This window comes from Coloeus monedula (assembly GCF_965178545.1).
Source record: "Coloeus monedula genome assembly, chromosome: 4".
NCBI classification, from domain to species: Eukaryota; Metazoa; Chordata; class Aves; order Passeriformes; family Corvidae; genus Coloeus; species Coloeus monedula.
In genome coordinates this window covers 42,432,825-42,454,167 of record NC_138784.1, presented here as the reverse complement: position 1 = coordinate 42,454,167, position 21,343 = coordinate 42,432,825, and the positions used below count along the sequence as shown (strand labels likewise).

At 39.9% G+C, this 21,343-nt stretch overlaps 1 protein-coding gene across 1 annotated transcript in view; it reads right to left on the bottom strand.

Moving 5' to 3' along the window:
• Positions 1 to 21,343, bottom strand: part of GRIP1 (glutamate receptor interacting protein 1) — a gene marked incomplete at both ends in the record, with an annotated part of 221,262 nt that overhangs the window by 5,557 nt on the left and 194,362 nt on the right. The window contains 10 exons of the mRNA XM_082280305.1: positions 2,448 to 2,681; positions 5,095 to 5,139; positions 5,284 to 5,395; positions 7,779 to 7,979; positions 10,524 to 10,677; positions 13,110 to 13,298; positions 13,466 to 13,605; positions 14,646 to 14,790; positions 19,519 to 19,664; positions 19,924 to 19,993. Coding sequence (XP_082136431.1) covers positions 2,448 to 2,681; positions 5,095 to 5,139; positions 5,284 to 5,395; positions 7,779 to 7,979; positions 10,524 to 10,677; positions 13,110 to 13,298; positions 13,466 to 13,605; positions 14,646 to 14,790; positions 19,519 to 19,664; positions 19,924 to 19,993 — 1,436 coding nt within the window. The remainder of the gene's footprint in view (positions 1 to 2,447; positions 2,682 to 5,094; positions 5,140 to 5,283; positions 5,396 to 7,778; positions 7,980 to 10,523; positions 10,678 to 13,109; positions 13,299 to 13,465; positions 13,606 to 14,645; positions 14,791 to 19,518; positions 19,665 to 19,923; positions 19,994 to 21,343) is intronic.

The following is a 21,343-nucleotide window of genomic DNA, read 5'->3' as shown; positions in this document are numbered from 1 at the left end:
ATGGTCTGCTATGATTTTTAGAAAAATATTAATCTATATTATTACCTAAGTAGATAAAATCATTAAAGGCATTCATTAAATTTGGGTACTGATATAGCAATACATTATCCAGCTAAATTAAATGTTATTAAACCATCTAGAACAAATGTTTGAAGAGATTTGTAGGACACTTATCTCAATCCTAGTTTCCTCAGGACAAAGACAGTTCAAGTGCACAACTGGTGAATGCAATGCAGAGAGAAGGAGCAGTGAAGAATTCAGGTTACCTTGCTGCAAAGTGAACTCTGACCTGTGGCCACACAGGCCCTGCCTCAACAGGGATGCGGACTCGTCACACTGACACAGAACAAAGGCACCTCCCTGCCCTGCCCACGAAACTGGGAAAGCTCAGCAGCATATAGTCAAGTACATAGCTTGACAGGAGGTCTAAGACAAGCTATGTCTTAGCTTGTATCTCAAAACTGCTTATACCATCACAGTTTTCCAAATCTTCCTATTTTTTAGTGGCCCAGCTACTTAAGATATTTGCCTGCAGAGGGCAGAACACATAGCCAGCAAGGGGATACATGAAAAATACTTCAACCAAGGCATTTCCCTGACAGTGAAGTCATTCCTGTGGCATTGCAGCTCTTCTGGAAAACTATGATTGGACAAGCTGTCCAAAGGAACAGGTTATTAGTGTTAAACTAGAGGTCTACTACAAAAATGAAGGAGGAGAGAGAAACTAACAGGCACACTGCTACACAAGAACCAGTAGGAAAACTGACAAGTAAGAACTTGCTCAGATGGGCATGAATAAAAAGCAGTCCATGCTGCCCAGGGTAACCTGCATGTGTCACAGGCGTAAAACCTCACTCTGGGGCGTCAGACCATAAGATCCAGTCACTAGTTTCTGTTTTTCTTGAATGACTGTAAGGATTTGGAAAATCCTCGGTACAGGTTAAACTTTCAGATTTTTAGGGAGGAAATGACTCTTTTCTGGGTGCCAGAACAGAACATTGAGTAAAAGCAAACTCAGCATCACTTCAGCAGACAGGGGAAAACTGGCTATATTGTCTGAACAAAACCTGGAAATTACTCAAGGGGAAGGTTAAAGCAATCTTAAAAATAGTCAACTGAAGCAAGGAGAAAGCTCATGGACAGGGTATTTGTACTGCCCAGGACTCTAACAGCTAGTTACTATCACAGAATATCACTGACTCGTTAACAGAACTCTGATGACTCCTTTCCAGGCAACGATTTATTTTAACATGAAAGGCTGGTTTTGTAACCCAGAATTGTGCCTTTGCTGAATGTGAACACATTGTGAAATGCTTACTGGCATACTTTGGTTTTCACTTTTATTCACCGCTCAGAAAAACTGAGCACAGTACCTAACTCCACTGATCACATCAAGCAGGAAATAGGAACAGCTTGAAACTATCACAACACATCCTTATTGATCATATACACTGGCAATGAATTCATTTACCATATATGAGATCAATTCTCTACTACCTTCTACAAACATTCATTTAGCCCATACTCAGTGAGTCCTTACGTTGCTGGACTAAACTGAACTACAGACTAAACTCAGTCAAATCCACAGAGATTAGAAACCAACCCAAATCTCTTGAGAATGATCACGTGAAGTATTAATGAAATTTCTCTGTGTTCTGCCTCCTTTCTGGAAAGATCTCAGACCTTTAAGAGGAAGATGGGTGCAGGAAACAGGATGCTCATTCCCATCAGGGAGAAAGGCATTATAATGTCGCTCAAAGTTTTGGAAACTGGTTGATGTTATGGCCTCACTGGACTTGAGACCCAAAGTGGCAGGGTGTTTGCTGTGCATATTAAAGATACTTTATCCCATACTTGCTTGGAGTGAAGTGCCACCTCCGTATCACCAAGTGATTTCAACCATCCTGAGCACTGGAAAGTTGCATAGTCTGAAGATTATTTATCCTTTTTAGAGCAAAGGAATTATGAAGAGGAAAGAAGCAATACCTAATTTGAAATAACATTCTGTATTATGTACATTGAATCTCTTGTATTTGATTCAAAATGAGTGTTAATTTGAAAAAGGACCAATGGGAGCCCCAAACCCTCCTGAGTAATTTCCTAAAGAAATGTATTTTCTAGAAATTAAATTTTGCTTTCTTAATGAACACATTTTGCAGAGAAGAGTTATTGGTCCTGTCAATTCAAATTACCAGTGGATGCTCCTTTCAAAAGAGCAGTGCCTTTTGAGGATTTATTGTAAAATGGAATAGTAGACAAGGATGCATCTTATTCATTTGTTTTCCCCCACAAGGATCTATCATTAATATGTTCATAAGAACTAATATGCATGGCCCCCAAATTACTTCTGTGGAGTCATTATAAAAAGTGCTTACTGTGTTGCCATATAATTAGAGTTCCTGGGCTGAATATATTATTTCAAAGCTGTCAGAAGAAAATTTACAGACCTTGTGTAACTCCACAGGAGTTGGTGACATGATTTCTTTCATTTCTTGCTTAAATTTTCTCAGAACCATGGACTTTCTCCCCACATCTGACGGCAATGTGTTGCTACGAGTAGCTTGACTGTAATGTGGCCTTACAGAACTTCTTTCCTGGAAGCTGGCTTGTCTTCCCAGCTGGTTACGAGGTTGTGGGTTTTCATGATTCAAACTCATTGTACTTCCTGACATGATTGTGGCCTAGAGCATTAATGAACAGGTTAATTTGTAACAGAGAATGCGGGTTAAGTAAGTGGTTAATTCATAGCAGTAGGAAAAACACCTCTCTTCTTTGTTAGAACACAATCATTCAGGGCACAGCAAAAGGCAAGAGGATAGATGTTCAATCTGCTTGCAAGTCACTATAAAATAAAGGACCACAACAAAACACAATAACAATATAGGAACCCTATGGGCAAAAGTTTTCAGATGGCATTTCAAACTAAAATACTGAGCACCAGAACGACTATGCCTGTAAGCCAGTCCCCTGGCAGACTGAAGAGTGTGTAGTGTAATTGCTTATTTTAAAAATATTTTACACATAAATATAACAACATCTAAGTTGTGGCATAATTGCATTTGTTGGAATTGGAACTACAGGAAAGCATTTACAACTCAGACTGTGTGTGCAAGGTAAAAAAAATGTGAGTCAGCAGAATATGTAGGTAGCTCTAGAGCCAGCATGGGCAGAGCGTCTGGCCACTACCTCAAGCTGGGGAAATCTCAGTGCAGGTAAGCTCACCGCCTGGAAAGAAACTTTGCATGACATGCACACTGCAAGAGTGACTGCCTTAGCTCGGGACTGACACTGGCCCTGGTCTCACTGCTGGTTTTAATCTCAGTAAAAGCCAGCCTTTTGTTTTAGATGCAAGAATACATGGAGGATGAAATCTTCAAAGATGATGATGGGAATCACCTCACCCAGTGGGTAGAACAGACTGACTTGAAAAGCACCCATGCACAGCAAGGAGCCTCCTCCTTTGGGAAAGATTTTCTGCTCTGGGGAATGGGAGGCAAATGCACTTTGGCACAGCCACTGCAGGGACAGGGTGTGCTGATTTTCCTATTTATTATCTCTTCTGATGGACAAGCGGCAAGGGAAATTTAAAGACCATAACCTGACCTCTGACTGGGACTGGATGCAGACAGCCTGCTTGAAAGTGAGAAGTAAAAAATAAGGGCAAAACAGACAAATAAATGTTTGCCTATGACTGGCGAGCATGCCTGTCACCCGTCCTTCTCACAGCTCTAGCACTACTATCACTATGAGATAATGGATTGTAGCCATAACACTCTTTTGTGCTTCATTATGACTGATATTACTGCCTGATGGAGCAAAAGCAGCCAGAGGACTTGGCAAACAACAGCCTTCTTTGCTCTTTGGCTGAAGACCTTGAAATGAAAAATGATAAGGAGTCCTTGGCTATGCCAGGGCACTTCATAAAGTAGAGGCATGGCCACTCTCAGGAACCTGTCACACTGAATGAGTCTGGCTTTCTTTTCAGAGCTGGGGGTTGTGCAACGAGGCAATGCTATAAATGTACATCTACTGTTCTGAATTTCACTTTTGTGAAAGGCTGAGGAAAATTCAGTGTGTTGAAGTAACTGAATTCTGGTCAGCACGGATGACCTATTTCCCTTTCAGAATTATCTATTTCCATATCCTTTTATTATGCTCTGAATACTGAAAACTGCAAGAGAAGCCTGCAGTACTGAACCATATTTAACTACGGAATTAAACCAGTATAACATTTGCTCCTACATTTTTCTGGTTTGCAATAACAAATACATGAGAATCACATTTTGCTATCCATACATGCAATACAAAAGCCATAAATCTGAGGAAGTAAATTAATCTGAACTGAAAAACTTTCACCCAGTTATGCCATTCGCATTCCTCCTGGCTGCTAAAGGACTTTATATAACATAAAAATGAAAATGAGATTCTGCCAGTTTTGCAGCTCCAGGAATTTAAAAGAACATAAAAGAAAATATTTTAGGGCCTTTCGTTCTATAGCTTTAATTGGCAGTATAATTGTAATTGTACTGATAACTTAGAGGAAAGGTGATTAGAAAATGAAAGAGTCCCAAGTTACTCTGTATCTGTTTTCTTCCCCCGATGCACTCAGCACTATCTAACACAAAGCATGGTTAGATTTGTAATAAACTTAAGGATGAAATATGAAAATTTGTTACATGGTGAAGAAATTGCTGTTTAACGAACATTTCTCACATTGGCAGCTTCTTTTTCTTTCAGAGTGGTGCAGTTACAGGTAAACATTTTGAAAAGCTGATTTTCTTTTATGTTCATCTTAATCAAATTAAGTTTCAATTTAAAAGACAACCTACAACATGCTAAGGAAAGCTGCATGAAGCGTCTGTCAGAGAATGGAATGTATTGCTGCAGGAAGGTTATGCCCACTTAGAAGTTCTGTGCCATTTGCTGCCTCTACAGACAGCACCGATGGTTATGCACAGCAGAAGCTGCAAGTCAAAAGCACTGGGGTGAACATGTTTATAGAATTTTGGTTGCATTGCACAAAAGAAAACAGCTCTGGTTAGGGGCAGGGGAGACAGCTGCACAAGCAAAAATATAAAGGTAAAGGGTAGGTACCAAGAGAGTCATGTTTCTCAAACACAGACGCCTGTCAGCCTTGTCCTGTGGAGAGGGGTTAAAGCTTTTAAATGAATTGGTGTGATTAGTGCAACTTAAAAGAAAAAAGGAGAAAATAAAATGAATGTAAACCAAACCAAAACCATTATATTTGTCTATAATTGGAAAGAAAGGTTAAGATTGTTCTACCTCTAGTTCCCTCAGAATTCCTGACTGGCCACAGGTCTCTAAATCCTCCAGAGCCTGAGACCAGAAATTTTCCTCCTGGTCAGCCTCGGTGTTATCATGGGTACCTGTGAAGCTAGATTTACAATGAGAAGTTAAAAAAATGTGGACTTTTTTCCCCCTCTAAAAATATATATTACACACGTGCCTTGCCACAGACTGCAACTTGAATGACAGAACGTTATGCAGGAGAGTGGGGAAGAGTCGCTGATCAGGAGAGGCTGGATGGACATGCAGAGCACATGGCAGACAAGCCTTCTCATAACCTGGCAGTCACTAGCAGCTGGCAGGATCTGAGCAGCGAGTTGTTCAGTTAGGAGATAAATGGATTCCAAGAACAATTCAATACACATTTTTACTGGATTGAAACTGGGACCTCCCTATGAAAATTAATGAATCAACCAGTAGCTGTGTGCAGAGCTGCTCCGTGCAACAAATATTTGCAATAAAACCTTTCAACCTCACAGACTTCTCCCAGGCAATATGGAAAGAGTCCTCATTTTTTGCAAACAATGTTTTGCAAAAGAGGCTTGGTGGTGCTTTTTAACAGATTCTTTCAGGCTAAGCTGCATTTATCATTATCAATTTAAGCCCACCTGACTGCTGTATATAAACTACTCCAATCGTTTCATACATAAACACAGAGAAACTTTCAGGGATGCCGCTGTCTTGCACGGAAACTTAGGTCTCTGGTGTTTTGTAAATGCACCAAAGCTTTATTACAAGCACTCTGGAGCAGATGTTGGTGACAGTGATGCTTAGGGAAGTTGCTCAGCAAGTGAGGTCAGGTAACAACCACCAGCTCTAGGCTGTGGCAACACAGCCCAAAGCAACCTTTACAGTGTATGTGTGTATACAGGGAGGGAAGCAGGAGGTTTTTTCTATCTTAGCAAGGAGAAGCAGCTCAGTAAAGGTTCACACAAGCATCAGAGCTGCTGCATGGGAGAGGGCTGATTATGTGAAAGGCACAGGGGAAGAAGGATGAGGAAGGAAAGTGACAATTCGCCCTTTTGGTGGCAGCAAGCTGTTACTTTGGAGCAGCTGCCCATGGACTGCAGCTAGTGGTGCTTAACAGCACATAAACAGAGCAAACACTATTATGGAAGCATCTGAGGCCTTGCTTGACAAACAATGTATTACTGAGAATAGCGTGAATGGAATTCTGTTTACAGAATAGCTTTTAAATAGGAGAATTGCCCAGCACGAGGGAGGACAGCTTGAATGCTTCACACACATGATACTCTGCCTCAGAGATGCTTTCTTACAGCTACAATCAGTCAAGCAGACAATGGTCAGCCATTTCAATCTCTTATTGCAATGATTCTCCACCTAGCATCAGTGTCTCTTCTAAGATATTGCAATAGATACAGCAATGGCAAGAATACCTACTCAGATCACAGATGCAATTCCTCCCAGGCAAGACAAGAAAGTATTTAAAACATGATTTTAGAAAGATCCTTGACTTCTGAAATGAGCTTTTTCAACAAATCTATGTAGTTCTTTCAACAGCCAATGTTGAATGTAGACTAATTTATCCATTACAATACCTCTTGCTGTATTGCATATTAATGATATCAAATGGAACTTAAGCTAATGAAGATAATTTGAGGCAATTGTCTGCGACAGCAAAACCTGGATTTCCTAGAACTGGAGGTCCATTTCTTCTCAGACTTCTGTGAAATTTAAAATCATGATGCCTCTATGTCTGGACTTAGTTAAAGCAATTTCTTTTTCAGCTCTCCTCTCCTCTTTTGCTCTTTCTCTGAGTCTTGTCTCCTGATGTGTGAAATCTCAACTTTTGCATCTTCATTACAGTCACACGAGTAATTTGCAGCTGAGCCACTGCACCAAAAAACCAAAAAAGGTACCAAAATAACTTCTTATCTAGATGTCTTTTTTATCTGAAACCTGAGAGATTGATTTTAAGTCATATGAAATATTGTTTGACTTATAATGAACATATGTGGTTTTCTGAAGCTTATTCACTCAGCCATCAGAAATTCAGATGCATAAAAAGTCTGAAGGAAAGGCAGTAGGACAGATAATGAAGACATTGGTGTCTATGATTTGGTTCTTATTGCCATATGAGAGATAAAATCTTTGTCTTTTTTAGTTTTTTTCATCAGGAGGTTCTTGGATCTGGCAGACTCATTCCTGTAAGCATTCTTTTAATGTATAAAACATTTTCTCTGGAGCAGGAACTGTAACAGACTTGTCCTACCTGCCAGTGATAGGTAGACACCAGGCTACAGAGTGGTTTAAGCTCTCTGGTTTCATTTGCTTGCCCACTGAAATCTCCTTGTCAATCAACAGCAAGTTAATGTGGTGTTTTCTGCTTTTACCCTGTTTTTCTCATTTCAACTGTCTTTCCTTTCTTTCCCTGTCCTCTCACACCCTCCACCCCCACCTCTGCCTCAGCCCCACTGGATCTCACTTCTGTGCACTTTTTGGTTTCCTACCTGGAAGTATTCCACTCTTCCAACTGTTCCCCACCTTTCCTTTGCCCTCCAGAGGCACCTTTCCACATCTTTCCCTCTTTCTTCATGCTCCTGATGCTCTCTCCACCTGATCTTTCTACAGATGTTTGCTTTAAATGGTTTTCTTGATTCTCTCCCAATGTCTCAGTCTCCTTCTGTTGCCACATATTCTTGGAAGCTGTGCTAAACAAAATAAAGGTAAGAAAAAATTACTTTCTAGGGCTAGAGAAGAAGTTATTTAGCTAGAACTACAAGGGAAGAGGTGTTTTTCTGGGGATCCCTCTAACAGGCTTGAAAAACAGACATACCCTCCTCAAATACTCCAGCACTCAGGACAGGAATACCATCATATGTGGCACCATCCATTTTACAGAGAGAGCATTAAAGTAATCATTATTTTAATTTGTACTGTATCTCTCAGGTGTAAGTCACATTGACAAGCAGAAAAAGACTCTAATGTGCATACTTTCTGCTGAACAGTGCATTAAAATGGTAATAGAAAACATGCTTTTCATTTACCAGATTCTGTATTTTACAATTCAGCTCCCCGATTCATTGCTCATCAACTTTTTCAGCCCATTACTTACATAGCTGCAAAACAGTAGGAATCTGTGGCTGCATCTCATTTGAGAAACAAAATATGGGCTGTAACTGTGGATAAAGGCCCTGTTAAACTAAAGATACTAGGCTACCTATAATGGGCAGTATGAAGAAAACTATCTGATTTCCTTTATTAAACATTGCCCACTACTAGCCTATGAAAACTGCCAGTGTGCTTCTGCAGTGGGGACCAAAGGAGCTGGATACAGACTGAGAGTTCACACTTGCCATATCTTAGCTGTCATCCTGCCAGGCTTGTCTCCAGACAAAATACCACAAAGCCATGGGCTGTATCAGAGGGTCTGTCATTCAAATTCTGAAAGCATCATCTAAATTTTGCCTTGATTTGTATTTCAAAGGTAACAGACTGGACCTTATAGATTTCCTTATCCAGTATGTTTATACAGGCACCAGGAAGGTTTTCTTTAGTACTAAACTTGAATTTTTCACAGACTGGGATTTCAGGCTCAGTGTGCTGGTACGCCAAGAAAGTGTGTTCTCATGAAGGACATGCATGTCTGCAGGTCCTGAGGGTGGGTACAAAGAGCACAGAAATCTCTTTAACGGTGACGCCTGTCTACCCACATCTGAAGAGGAACAGTTCATTGGCAGAAATTACCCAAGGCTCTGCAGTGGATCCACTAACAGTTTGTCAGAGACTGAAAATAGTTTATGCCTCAAACACTGATATAAAGCTACAGCCACAAAAACCTCCTTGAAGAACTTTGGACTGTAAATTGAACTGCTGATTAGATTAAAGGAAACCCATTGTTCAGTCACCTCAGGCTGAGGGAAAGATATGCATCCACAAAAGGCCAAACCCACCAGCTGCAACTATCCCCAGCTGAGTTTGGGGTGAGGGAAGAGCACAGCTCACAGAAGCCAGGTTTACACAGACTGCCCCCAACCGAGGAGGGGGAAGGAGGAGGTTTTGGATGCATGGTGCAACCTCTGGTGAGAGGCAATAAACACCCATCCTCCGTTACACAAACTGGCCCAGCTGTGGAACCCCCAACCCCACAGGGCACATCCACAGGACATTCCCGTGAGAGGCTTGGCCCCACAGGGCTGCACGTGGTGCAACAGACCCAGAGTCTGCCGTGAGAGACTGACCCCCACCCCAGGGGACATGGCCGGACATGCCCACCCAGCCTGAGCATGTACACCCCTGGGACTCTGTGCCTTCTCGGGGACCTTCACCACCAAGAGACCAGCTGGAGAGGATCGTCAAGGCACCAGTGGGACCCAAGGAGCAGTGATATTCTTTTATTCTGTCTCTGTCATCCCTCATCCCCCCAATTTTCTATTTCTTTCTTTCACCTTTTCTTCTCTCTTTCTCTCATATTTATTATACAACAAAACCCTTACTATTGTCACTGGCATATGGTCTCGTTTGCAGAGGCATCTCTAAGAATGTTAAAACTGGATCTTAACACAGTTCCAAAAGAAAAGAAAACTTAGAACAGAAGAGATTTTTGTGTCCTTCACTATCTCCAAGAATTGTGAAGTAAAAATTTTTTTCTCAAGAAGTTCTTTTGTCCACAGAGAAATTAACTGAAAAGGAGATTTACTTCTCAGGAGAGAAGGAATAAATGCATGGCAAACTACCATAGGTTTGAACAAGACATTTGTACCTGGATCACTTTTTACTCCTACTGAATGTGGATGTCTCAAGTATTTATGGAAGAAGACTGTAATTTGTGCTTTTTTGCCCAAACCAAAACGAATTTTCATAAAAGACAAAAGATTAACACGCCAGTTGTCTTTAGCCATAATATCCGTAGGTTTATTTTTATGAAGTGGAAAACAGATAAGGTTTTTTCTGAAACTTGCCCAGGGAAATGCCCTAATTTTTTTGTTTGTTTATTCTTAAGGGATAAATGCTGTGTTTTATTGGCTGAAGTAACTCAAAATAAACATATGTCTTGGTTTTGGCATCATAATCCTCCATCAAGATCACTAATCCACCCCAAAAAGTTCCATGAAGTATACTGTATCTCATATTTAAAGGAAAAGCTGCTATAGCTTCATTAGAAAAACATAATTTCATTCAAGCTAGTAAGTGTTCATTTTTGAGACACTGCTGCAGCTGCAAATCAGAGAACAGAAACTCATATGGGAACTTACGTGCTTGCTGCAGGTCGATCCCATTCGTCATCACTCAGCCCTGTCTCATGAAATGGGTGGTTCCGTGGTTTGCTTGGAGGGGACAAACTGGCCTGCTTGGGACTCCTCCATTCATAGGTATTGAAGTTGTATCCTGAAGCCTGATAGGTGTGTCCTAAAAAGATGAATTACTAATTTACAGCAATGCACATGCTGAAAGGACAAGAAAGCACACCTCTGAAACTGGGTTCTCAAGAACTGTTGGATTCATCATTGTTGGCTTTTTTTTTTTCCCGTTGTAGGCAGACTATTTGACCTAGATTATGTAGTGAATGAATCACATGTGATATGGATATGTTAAATATGTGTTAACATGGTCATATGCAACATGCCCAAACTTAAAGCTAAGTTATTAAGAAACTGCTTCAGATGTATTGAAAAAAGTCTGCAAAGATGCATTAAAAATCCCCATGAACTTGGCTTTTCTTGTGCCCTTTCACTAGGGCTCTGAGAGCTCAGGGAAGGCCTGTCTCATAATGGGCACACATTCCCAGGACCAATATACACCATCTCTATCACCCGTTTCTAAGTGTCTCAAGGCTGTATAAGTGGCATCAGATGGCTTTTATACCTACAGAGTTTATTTCTGGGTTTTTTATTTTATCATACTAGCAAAGCAGGTATTACTTCAATAGTACTTCTTTAACTGAAACTAGGTGTAATTTGAATTCCAAGTAGGAAGCAGTTTCCAAGTGATGTTATCAAGAAGAACACATGGATCAACAGGTCACAAGCTGATGCTGATCTAGTAAGCAAAATCCATCATGGTAGAACTGAGATACAGAATATATTATATATATATATATATATAATATATATGTAATAGACTTCACCTGGATACATTCCTTTTCTAGCTCTATAGTTGGTATTTTTTGATGTGCATATCAGATTAGGAAGCACTATTTTGTTGATGATTAACAATTATCACTGCTGCCACCCCTCTAAAGAGGGTAATTTGCTTCCATAAATCAGTCTAGACCTGTCTCCCTCAAAGCCTGTAACTAGCTCTCCAATGACAGAGCTGTGAGCATTTTCCAGCAAATTGGCAGACATTAACATACTCCCAGATTCTAGGAAAGGTATTGGTTGGGAAGATGCCACTGCTGTGTTGTAAAGGCTCTGGATTAGTAAGACAGACTCATAAGACAAAGGTACAAAATGGGGTATTAATTCAAGGAGAGAAAAGACAGCTCACCAGCATTAAATTGGTAATTAATAGGATAAAGCATTATCTGGTGCTCCAGAAACATCCCCCAGCTCCTCAACTTGCTTAGCCTGTGCTTATTGCCAAGAAAAGTTTGGAGAAAAGCCAAAGTTAGCTTGATGGGTCAAGACAGAATGAACTTTAATAGAAATGGGGGCCACCATCACAGCAAGGGATAAAGGCACAAATCTGTTTACACTCAGGCTGTTTAGCAGAGGTGCCATGTAATCAGCCAAGTCTGGGCTGATTTCTTTAAGGAAGTTAAAAAAAAATCTGCTTTGAGATACTGGTTCAGCTTTGGCATGGCATCTGAATCATCAGGACTTTGGAAAACATTCTGGGCCTCAGTCCTTTCCACAGCTGAACAATTTGCTCCAAACATCATCAATTCATCCAGAAAATGAGTATTACCACTCTGGCACTTTTTTACCAACACTTCTCCTTAGAACTTAAAAATATCAGAAGAAAATCTAATATAACTTATTTTGATAAACTGACCAACACAGTTAAGAAAAGGGGTCAAATTAATCCAAATTCTAACTCCAGTGATAAAACTATTTGAGGTAAGGATCTATCTGTTCAGATAGCTTCCAGGTAATGGGAATACATGCTTTACTACGGAAAGAAACACTTTTAAAAGAGTTAAATAAAAAACCAAAGTTGCGTGTAAGCTATTTTTCTTGTTATCAAGAATATTAAAAAATGTCTATATCCCTCACTGCCTAAAAAAAAATGTTACAAATTGAGATTATTTGAAAATCCTATATAAAACAATAGTCAGAGGTGAAAAAATTATCTTTATGGAAAATCATGTCTGTAAATAAAATGACTGTTTTTGACAGCTGAAAGTTAGATTAATACTGCAGGAATGAGGAAGAAGCAAGAGATTTACCAATCATAGGCAATGACTAATGTTACCCTTCAGTAGTTTATAATAAATCTGTTGTCATTTAAAAATTAATGCATATGGGCATCAAACTCATGAACATCTCCAGAGTGTTCTGTGCCTTGCATTGATCTGTACTTGAAGGATAAACTCATTTAGTTGTGGATGAGCTATGGACCAAGCTATTCAGATGTCAGTAAAGCTAACAAAAGCCTGTTAATGTATTGATAAATGCTTTGTAACACATCACATCCTCATGAAAGAATGAATCTGAGGCCAGCCAAGTGCAAGAAATCATGCTGCCTGCCAAGGTGTGTGGTCATAATGAGACAGCAGCACATTATAAAGTACAGGGTTAAAAGTCAGTACAGGTAAAAAGTTCTCCTTAGGGCAAAGGAAGGTCAGCCATGAAGGCAATAATTCCTGCTTTAAATGCTGATTGTATTTTTGACAGTACCTTGATTTCCAAAGCTGGTATCAATACCAGAGCCATCCCATGACTCTACTGCACTGTCAACACTTGGGACTGTAGTGGAGTAGATGTCCGAGAGCTTGCCAGATTTCTGTGCAGCAGAGCTTTCATCTTCAGCATCGCTCAGTTCACTCACGTGACCCACAGGCACAGAAAATTTCTTGGGACTGGTAGCTGAATAGGATTACATAAAAAAAGGTGTTGATCCTTGCTTTACTGCAGTTCTGAGAATCTGGTTTTTACTCCTGACACAAAGCTTTTCCATGGATGGCCTAAATGCTTGTTAATCTGCAATAACACACGCATTAAGAACCGTGAATGGTACCCTTGGCCACACTCACCATCTGTTTGCTTCTTGATTTTCAAGGTGACAGTTTCTCCTGCCATCTGTAATAAATGAATGGCTTCACTCAAAGGTTTTCCTTTCAGACTGCTACTATTTATTGCTAGGATTCTGTCTCCTATGTGAATTGCCCCAGTCCTACAATAAGAGAGAAGTAAAACATTGAGAAGAGAGCATAAAAGGCAACAAAGGCAATTTCTTTGCGTTTTGGAGCATGAAAGTCTCATCTCCCTTCCTTTATTTTGCTTTTATTGCTGCGTCACAGAATAATTATTTTGCTAGAAATGCTTAAAGCAAGTCACCTTTGTTGTAGTGACAACAGCAGAGCTGAGGCATGAAGAGGTGGATTTCTGTGTTACTGTGACAGTTGAGTTAATCACCTGTGGATGATATTCACTGCAGCCCACCTGTTCAAGAGCAATCTCAGACAGCTCAGTAAGTCCTGAAATGAGTCATGTTTCTAGAAGTCTCACAAAGTAAATAAAAGCAGTGTGAGCAACCAACCAGCTATTTCAAAAGCCTGGCCTTCAGGATGGGTTAATCAGGAAAACAAAATAAAGTATTTTTGTGCAAATGCACTGTTGCTTCTGGCTGTGCACAGTATTGAGTTTTGTGTGCTGTAAGTTCTCTCTGAAACCACCACCAAAGGTACAAGTCTCAATGACTCAACCAATCTGAGAAATAACAGGTGACAAAAATCCTGACCATTTTCATTATTCTCTATCACTTACCAGGAGGAGCATTTCTGCTCCTCTGGTAAGGCTTTCTATGGTGTATCTGAGTGCCCATACAGATGCAGTGGCAGATAAGTATATGATAAGTTCAGATAAACTTGGACACATGAAGTGCTTTCTTTACTTACTGTACTATACAGGGCTATTGGCTTTAAAAGGCTGCTAAAATGTTCCTGTGACTGAGCAGTTTGATTGATCAGCTTTTCCTTGGTGATTTATAATAAGGACCACAATCCTCTGCCTTGTATAGTATGTACATCCTGCTCATGCTCCTGGAGCTTGGCAATGATCAAAAAAACAACAGCAAAAAGATTATAAACTCAGATTTGGAGAATTATTAAAAAATTAATTGCTAAACCATGAAAATTAGGGTTTTTAGGTAAACAAAATGAATCTCTATCTTGACAGAGAGAACATTTAAAAATAATTTGCTTTCCAACTTACCTTTCAGCTAATCCTCCTTTCGTAAGGCTGGAAATTATTATGGGATCAAAGGGTTCTTCAGTACCAGAGATTGTAATTCCAAGAGGCCCACCATAGCGCTTGAGTTCAACAGTATAAATAATTGCTCCAGAGCTCTCCTGTTCATCTGCAATAAATGCCAAGAGGATGCAATTGGTTTCTTATGAAAGCGGGAATGAAAAAAATAGCATATTCAGTCTAGTGACTGGTAATCAAACAATATTTTCAAAGGATAACATTTCCGATACAATTCTTAATCATGTTCTACTGGATTATTTTTTAAAAAAATAAATTACCTATTGTGCAATTTTTTATTGCCAAAACCTAGACACAAGTCAACAGAGAAACTCCCCTTATTCTGTTAAGACTAAATTTTACTCTCTTTAAAACCTTCAGATCTTCTTTCTTATAGAAGTATAACTTCAGGCTATTTTGTTACAGGATCACAGACTGAAGTTGAAAGGGATCTCTGGATGCCACCTTGTCCCACCTCCTGGGACAAGCAGGGCCAACTACAGCTGGTTGCCCAGGATTGTACCCAGGTGGCTTTTAAGTATCTCCACAGGCAGAAACTCCACGAGCTCTCTGTACAACCTGTGCCAGCGTTTGGTCACTCTCAAAATAAAGAAGTGTTTCCTGACACTCTAACAGAACCTTGTGTGTTTCAGTTTGTGTTCATTACCTCTGGTCCTGCCACTGGGTACCACTGAGGAGAGCCTGGCTCCGTCTGCTTTACATCCTCCCTTCAGATTATTTGTACCCCCTAATGAGATTCCCCCTTTGAGCCTTGTCTTCTCCAGGCTGAGTGGTCCCACATGCCCCAGCCTTTTCTCAGAGGAGAGATGCTCTGGCTTCTTCATTACCTCTGTGACCCTTTGCTGGACCTCATCCACTCTGTGTCCATGTCTGTCTTGTACTGGGTAGCCCATGGACTGGACCCAGCACTCCAGAAATCTCTCGACAGTGTTGAGCAGGAGAGAAGGATCACATCCTTTGACCTGCTGGCCAAGCTCTGCCAATTGCAGACCAGGAGGCTGTTGTCTTTATTTGCCACAGCATCACATTATTAGAGAAAAGGCAAGTTACTCCTATGGTATAAATACTGATACTCATCTGTTTCTTGAACTGAAAGGAAGGTGTTTAAAATTAAAGGTAATTCAAAAGTTTTAAACGCAAACTTCCTTAAAAGAATTCTGGGAAAAGTCAAAAGTCATTATAAGATAAGCAGCTGTATTAGTAAAAGAATCCCTGTTTTTGATGGACGTGTTTTAAGCTTTTTGTAACAGAATCAAAAAAATCTTCTGAATACTGAATTATCAACTAAATTGAATAATAAGTCCATTAGATATTATTTCATTATATTGCATGGAGTAATTTGCATGATTTTGAAATTTTATCTCACCAAACAATTATCACAACTGGAAAAGAATCCATCACTGAGTAAACTTAAATACAATGTATTTCCTCAAACAATACTAAATAGGTGTTGCACCAACAAGAAACGTGCCTGTATTTATATAATGCTCTTTACATACTATTAAAAAACCCTAACCACAGCAACAGAGCAATCAACTGCACCATCTTTGAGTTGTGAAGTAATATTTTAAAATTTAAAATGCCACATTTCTCCTCAAATCAAAGTAACGAATGCTTTCTAGCTCATGTTCTGATGTTGGTATTTAGCCAGGATGACTGGTCTGGTAGGCAAATTTTCCTAAATCTGTGGGTAATGACATTTTGAGCAGTTCAGTGAATGTGGAAAATGTCTAGAATGCACATTCATGAATGTTACTAAAACTAACTAAGACAAGTTAGAAAATTCAAACGTTACCATTTCTGTTCCTGTAGGTGGAAAAGCTTAAAAAGGAAAAAAAACCCCACCTGCATCACTAGCAAAAGTTCAAAGAGTTGCCTTCTTCTAATACTGAACATGGTACTTCAAGCAGAGTGGGAGGAACACTAATAACTTTGAAGCTATTTTGCTTCTTCTCAATTTTCAGAAAATTTAGATCTTTAGTTCCTTCCCCACCCTGCTCTGTCCTATTTCCTCCTTGTTATCCATGTACAGAAAATGCTACACACAGAGAATCAAAGGAGAGAAGAATTAGTGGTGTTTATTCAGCAAAGAATACTGAGATTTTCTTGCCTACTTGAGGCATTGCCATCAGTGTTTTGGCACAGTTCACATCGACTGCACTTTAGGTGACATGCTCTTTCCAGAAGCACCCAACTCCCAAGATGGCACTGGAAGCTCCTGTCTGGCATACAGTGGGCTAGCATGCAAGCTGCCACTGCACAGCTGTCCTGGGCTGACTGTATGATACCGTATGGCACAATGGCAGCTTTGCTTGCTTAAAGCACTTATGGAACAACCACAAATCCCCTGGGATCTAATGCTGGTACTGTTTATGCAGCTGTGGCACAGATGGTACAAGACTTCAACTGAAGGATGGAAAGTAACCCACCAAGCTAATTGAAAATGCAATATCCAGCACTTGCTAAGACTTGACACAATACTGACATTTCTCTGCTATAAACACAAAGTGAATAAGAAGCTATAATCATCAGCAGCCCTGCCACATAAGAGTTGGAAGTCTATAGATCTCAGTGAATGACTGGAAAGAAGACTGATCCATTATGTCTATTCTCTGGTTAGTTGTAGGTCAGAACAGTAATGGTAGAATGTTATGCTGTTCTCTTTTTTTAGTGCTTCCCAGGCAGCAGCAACGTAACCTATCCAAGACCAGGGCATGCATGTGGCCTGAATTCACCAGGAAGGCCAGTTCTGCCATGAAAGCAAAGAATGCTGATATTCAAGAACAGGACGTAGCCATTAGGTTAGTCAGGATTTAAAATTGCCCTCAGTTTGCGAAGTTGGCAAGAAGAAAAGGCAAGAGAAAAACTGCTGGAAACATACCTCCATCTGGGGAGAAGATCTAACTGAAGTATAATGGTTATGCATCTCATTTTTGAGATTTTCCATCTTTCTTTTCTTGTGATGCAATTGTGGGTAATTCTTGGAAACCACATTTAATGAAAGTAGATCCTCCGTGCTGCAGTGCCTCTGCTCTGCCCACTGACCTCTTGCTTGTCAGAATAACATCTGACCAATACAAAAAGGGCAAAGAGCAGCAGGGTCTGGGGAGCACCTGACATACATCTTCCTGCTGTGGCCTCAGCTGCATGGTGGCTCAGAGGAACGCAGCTCTGAGACCCATACTCCTTGCCTGACCTTCCTCAAAAAAGCATGCAATGAGAAATAAAAAAAAGTTTAAATCTTAATCTTATTCTGTGATTTACAAAATATTTTGGGAGTTCTCCATTCCTACTTGTCAATTAGCATCAGGCTTTTATTTTCTCAGGGAATTTATTATTCTCCTCTGTTGAGTTTCAGCAGCACATTTTTTCCTTTGTGAGAAAAAAACCCTTTCATAACTAAATTAATGGCAAATACACAAAAAATTATTTTAACTGAGATACACTTTTTGTTACACCTTTGGTACTGTTATGCCACCGTTTCCTAAATATTTTTTCTTTAACATTTCAGGAGACACTTACTCATTTTAAATTTCAAAGTACCTGAAATCTCCTATAAATACTTCCATTTACGCTTTGACACTTAGTCAGCTGTTACAAGAACAATTTGTATAAAGAATTTTTTTTCTGTAGGTTTCTGAGTAGCTGTCTAGATACATTTGAATCTGTTCAATTACACAAATCATGTCTGGATAAAACACTGTAGTTGTGTGAGAATCTTGATATAGATATATGATGTAACTACAAAATAAGCAAAGTGAGTGTGTAAAAGAAAACCGTGGTATAGGAATCCCACTGAGACTAAAATCTGTACCAGTACCATGGTGTGCAATACCTAAGAGAGCAAAGATCTTACTTTCCATGGGCGGAGACTGAAATCCACATTTCAATTACAGCAACAATTTGCACAAGGTACTAAATGCAGCTGTCTTTGCTTTGTACTATAATACTGAGAAGATACTTTGTTTGCTTTCAAAAGCAATTAGGAGGGAGGAGGAAAAAGGAAAAGAGCCTTCTAGCGCAATTCTAAACACCACTTCAACAGTTGCACTTAATTTCAAATAATAAAGTGTGGCAGGCTGTGCCTTTTTGCTGTGAGACTGTATAGAGCTGAAAAGAAGTACATCTTCAGTTTGTGCTTTTGTGTAACGCTGTAATATAAACACCAGCAGTAATAACTGTCTTCCTTCCTTTGCCACTACAATGCATAACAGAACTCACTTTATTATCTCCAGGTAGAAATTCTGCTCTTACAGAATCCATAATGGGGAAGACACAAAACGATTAATGGGTGTAGGTGTACAAAATTATAGCAGGTTCATTATTCCACTGGGCTGATCAGACATGGCTCCTCCACCAGACATCCAGCACAGCATGTTTAAGCATGTGAACAGTTGTACTCAAGTCAAATTTTAAAGTTTATGGACAAAGCATGCACTACACCATTTTGCTGGAGAACTGAGGCCTAGGGATCCGTGCTTTGCTAACCATGATTCCAATCTTAAAAGCAGAGAAAATCCCAATACTCTGATAAGAAACAGATCAACTTTATATGGCTGCACCTGAGGGCAGACTGTCTTTTCAGAGAACTGAAGAACTAATTTTGCATTGCAGCTCCTGCAAGCAATATAGCCAGCAAGAAAATTCAAAGCTTTATATACCATTAAAATTCTGTTTAGGTGACATTTTCTGATTATCATTAGCATAAACCAGACGTGTTTAGAAAAAACATTTCACTAAAATTTAAATGTAAAAGAAATCCCCTATGTTCTAGAAATCCTGAAAATACACATGAATCTGCAATAGTCATTGCTAATACCGGAATTATCTTCATCCTTGCGGATCTTTAACTTTACAAGGTCCTCACAGTGCTGAAGGATCTGGACAGCATCCTCCATTGAGCAATTGTCAAGTCGAATATTATCTATTGCCAGCAACTTATCACCCAGTTCGAGTGTCCCCGTTCTGTGAACAAGCAAACAAGCTTACATGAAACCCTAACCTTGAAAGAAAGGTATCTTAAAAGGTATAAACATGATTATAGAAACAAGATGGATTTTTAAGACAATTATTTCTTAATATGCCTTCTATTTTCTATACTTTTTACAAAAGCTTTTATTACAAAAAAAAAAGCACACAGTGTCTTACAAGCTCTCTCTGTTTAACTTGAATGTGGCTGGTTACATATATAAACAGTTTTTTACTGGGAGCTCTAATATCTTACCTGTGAGCAACACTTCCTTTCTTGATATCAGAAATAACCAGAGGGTCCCCCGGTTTTCTACTTGATGGAGCTGTAATAAAGAACATATACAGGCTTTTCTTTTGTTTCTAGATATGCAAATGGACTAATTTTGACCATAAATCAATACTTCAAACACATTACTTACTTGGATCATATTCCTCCCCTACGCCTAAATTATCTGAACTTTAGGTACAAACAAACACCAGCAGCATTAGTGAGACTGATACTGCTCAAAAATTAGAAAATTTTGGAATTCCGGTGACTGGTACAAAGTGAATTTAGCCTGATATGTCTGAATTCTGGGTTAGACCAGGACTGAGCCATCTGAGGATATCACAGTACAGCTCCAGTGATCTATCATAAAATGCTGTGTAGCTATAACACCTAAGGAAGACTTTCTGTCATTAGAATCTTTCAGTGCAACTACTAATGGTGATCTTTTGCCAGAATAAATCCTGTTTTACTATATCCCTCACTGAGAGCTGCTCTGGCAAAATATCTAGGGTGGGCTAGTCCATGTTCTTTCCATCCACTTCTGTCCTGTCCAGTGCTTAAGGTAGAGGCATGACAGTAATGCTTCCTGGGTGAGAAGGAGGAATCGACTCCCAATAAATGAGATGCTGTGGACAGTGGCCACACCCCCCACTGGGCTGATACACAGCTACCACGTTTGCACAGGTGCAGCTTACAACACACTGCTGTTTGCTTCACTGCAACTCACTGCTTCCTCTTAAGCAACCTGTGCCTCTCTTGATCAGTAACCTTGCCCCCCCTGTACTGCTGCTGAGCCTTAAGCACTGTGGACTTTTCCCAACTTTGTACTGGGGATACTGACTAGAAGCACTGCAATTCCAGCCATTTTAGTAAAACTCCCACCAGTCCTCTCCTTGCACACTTATCTCTTTTTGGAAGTATCTGACATTAATGGTCAATTTTTCTATCTGTCCCTCATGGATAAAATTTTGCTCTGCTCTTCAACACCAGGCATTGCAATTCTTTACCAACTTGAGCGAAAGTATTTGACAAGTTTCCCTTTGCCAGGAAATTCGCTCAGCAATTTTTCTTTACCTTTAGTTGCCTAGAAGCAGTTAAATACCCTGGAGGAAGACAACAATAATCACTGACTACTTCCAGAGGTCTGTTTCTTGAAGTGGCTTCACTGAATGCATTGTTTTGGAGGGTTCACCCATTTGCTGACAGAAGACTGCACTGAAGATCTGATATGGCAAGCAGTGGGCTTAGAACTTGAGGGTGATGAAGACACATTTTTAGACAATTGTGTGGCACATGCTGTCTACCTTTGGGAAGAATATCACCTACAGCTGCTCCATCCAGGACGTGCTCCATGTGGTGAACACAGACGGACTTTTGGGACTGTTAACAAAGAGTGTGCTGATAT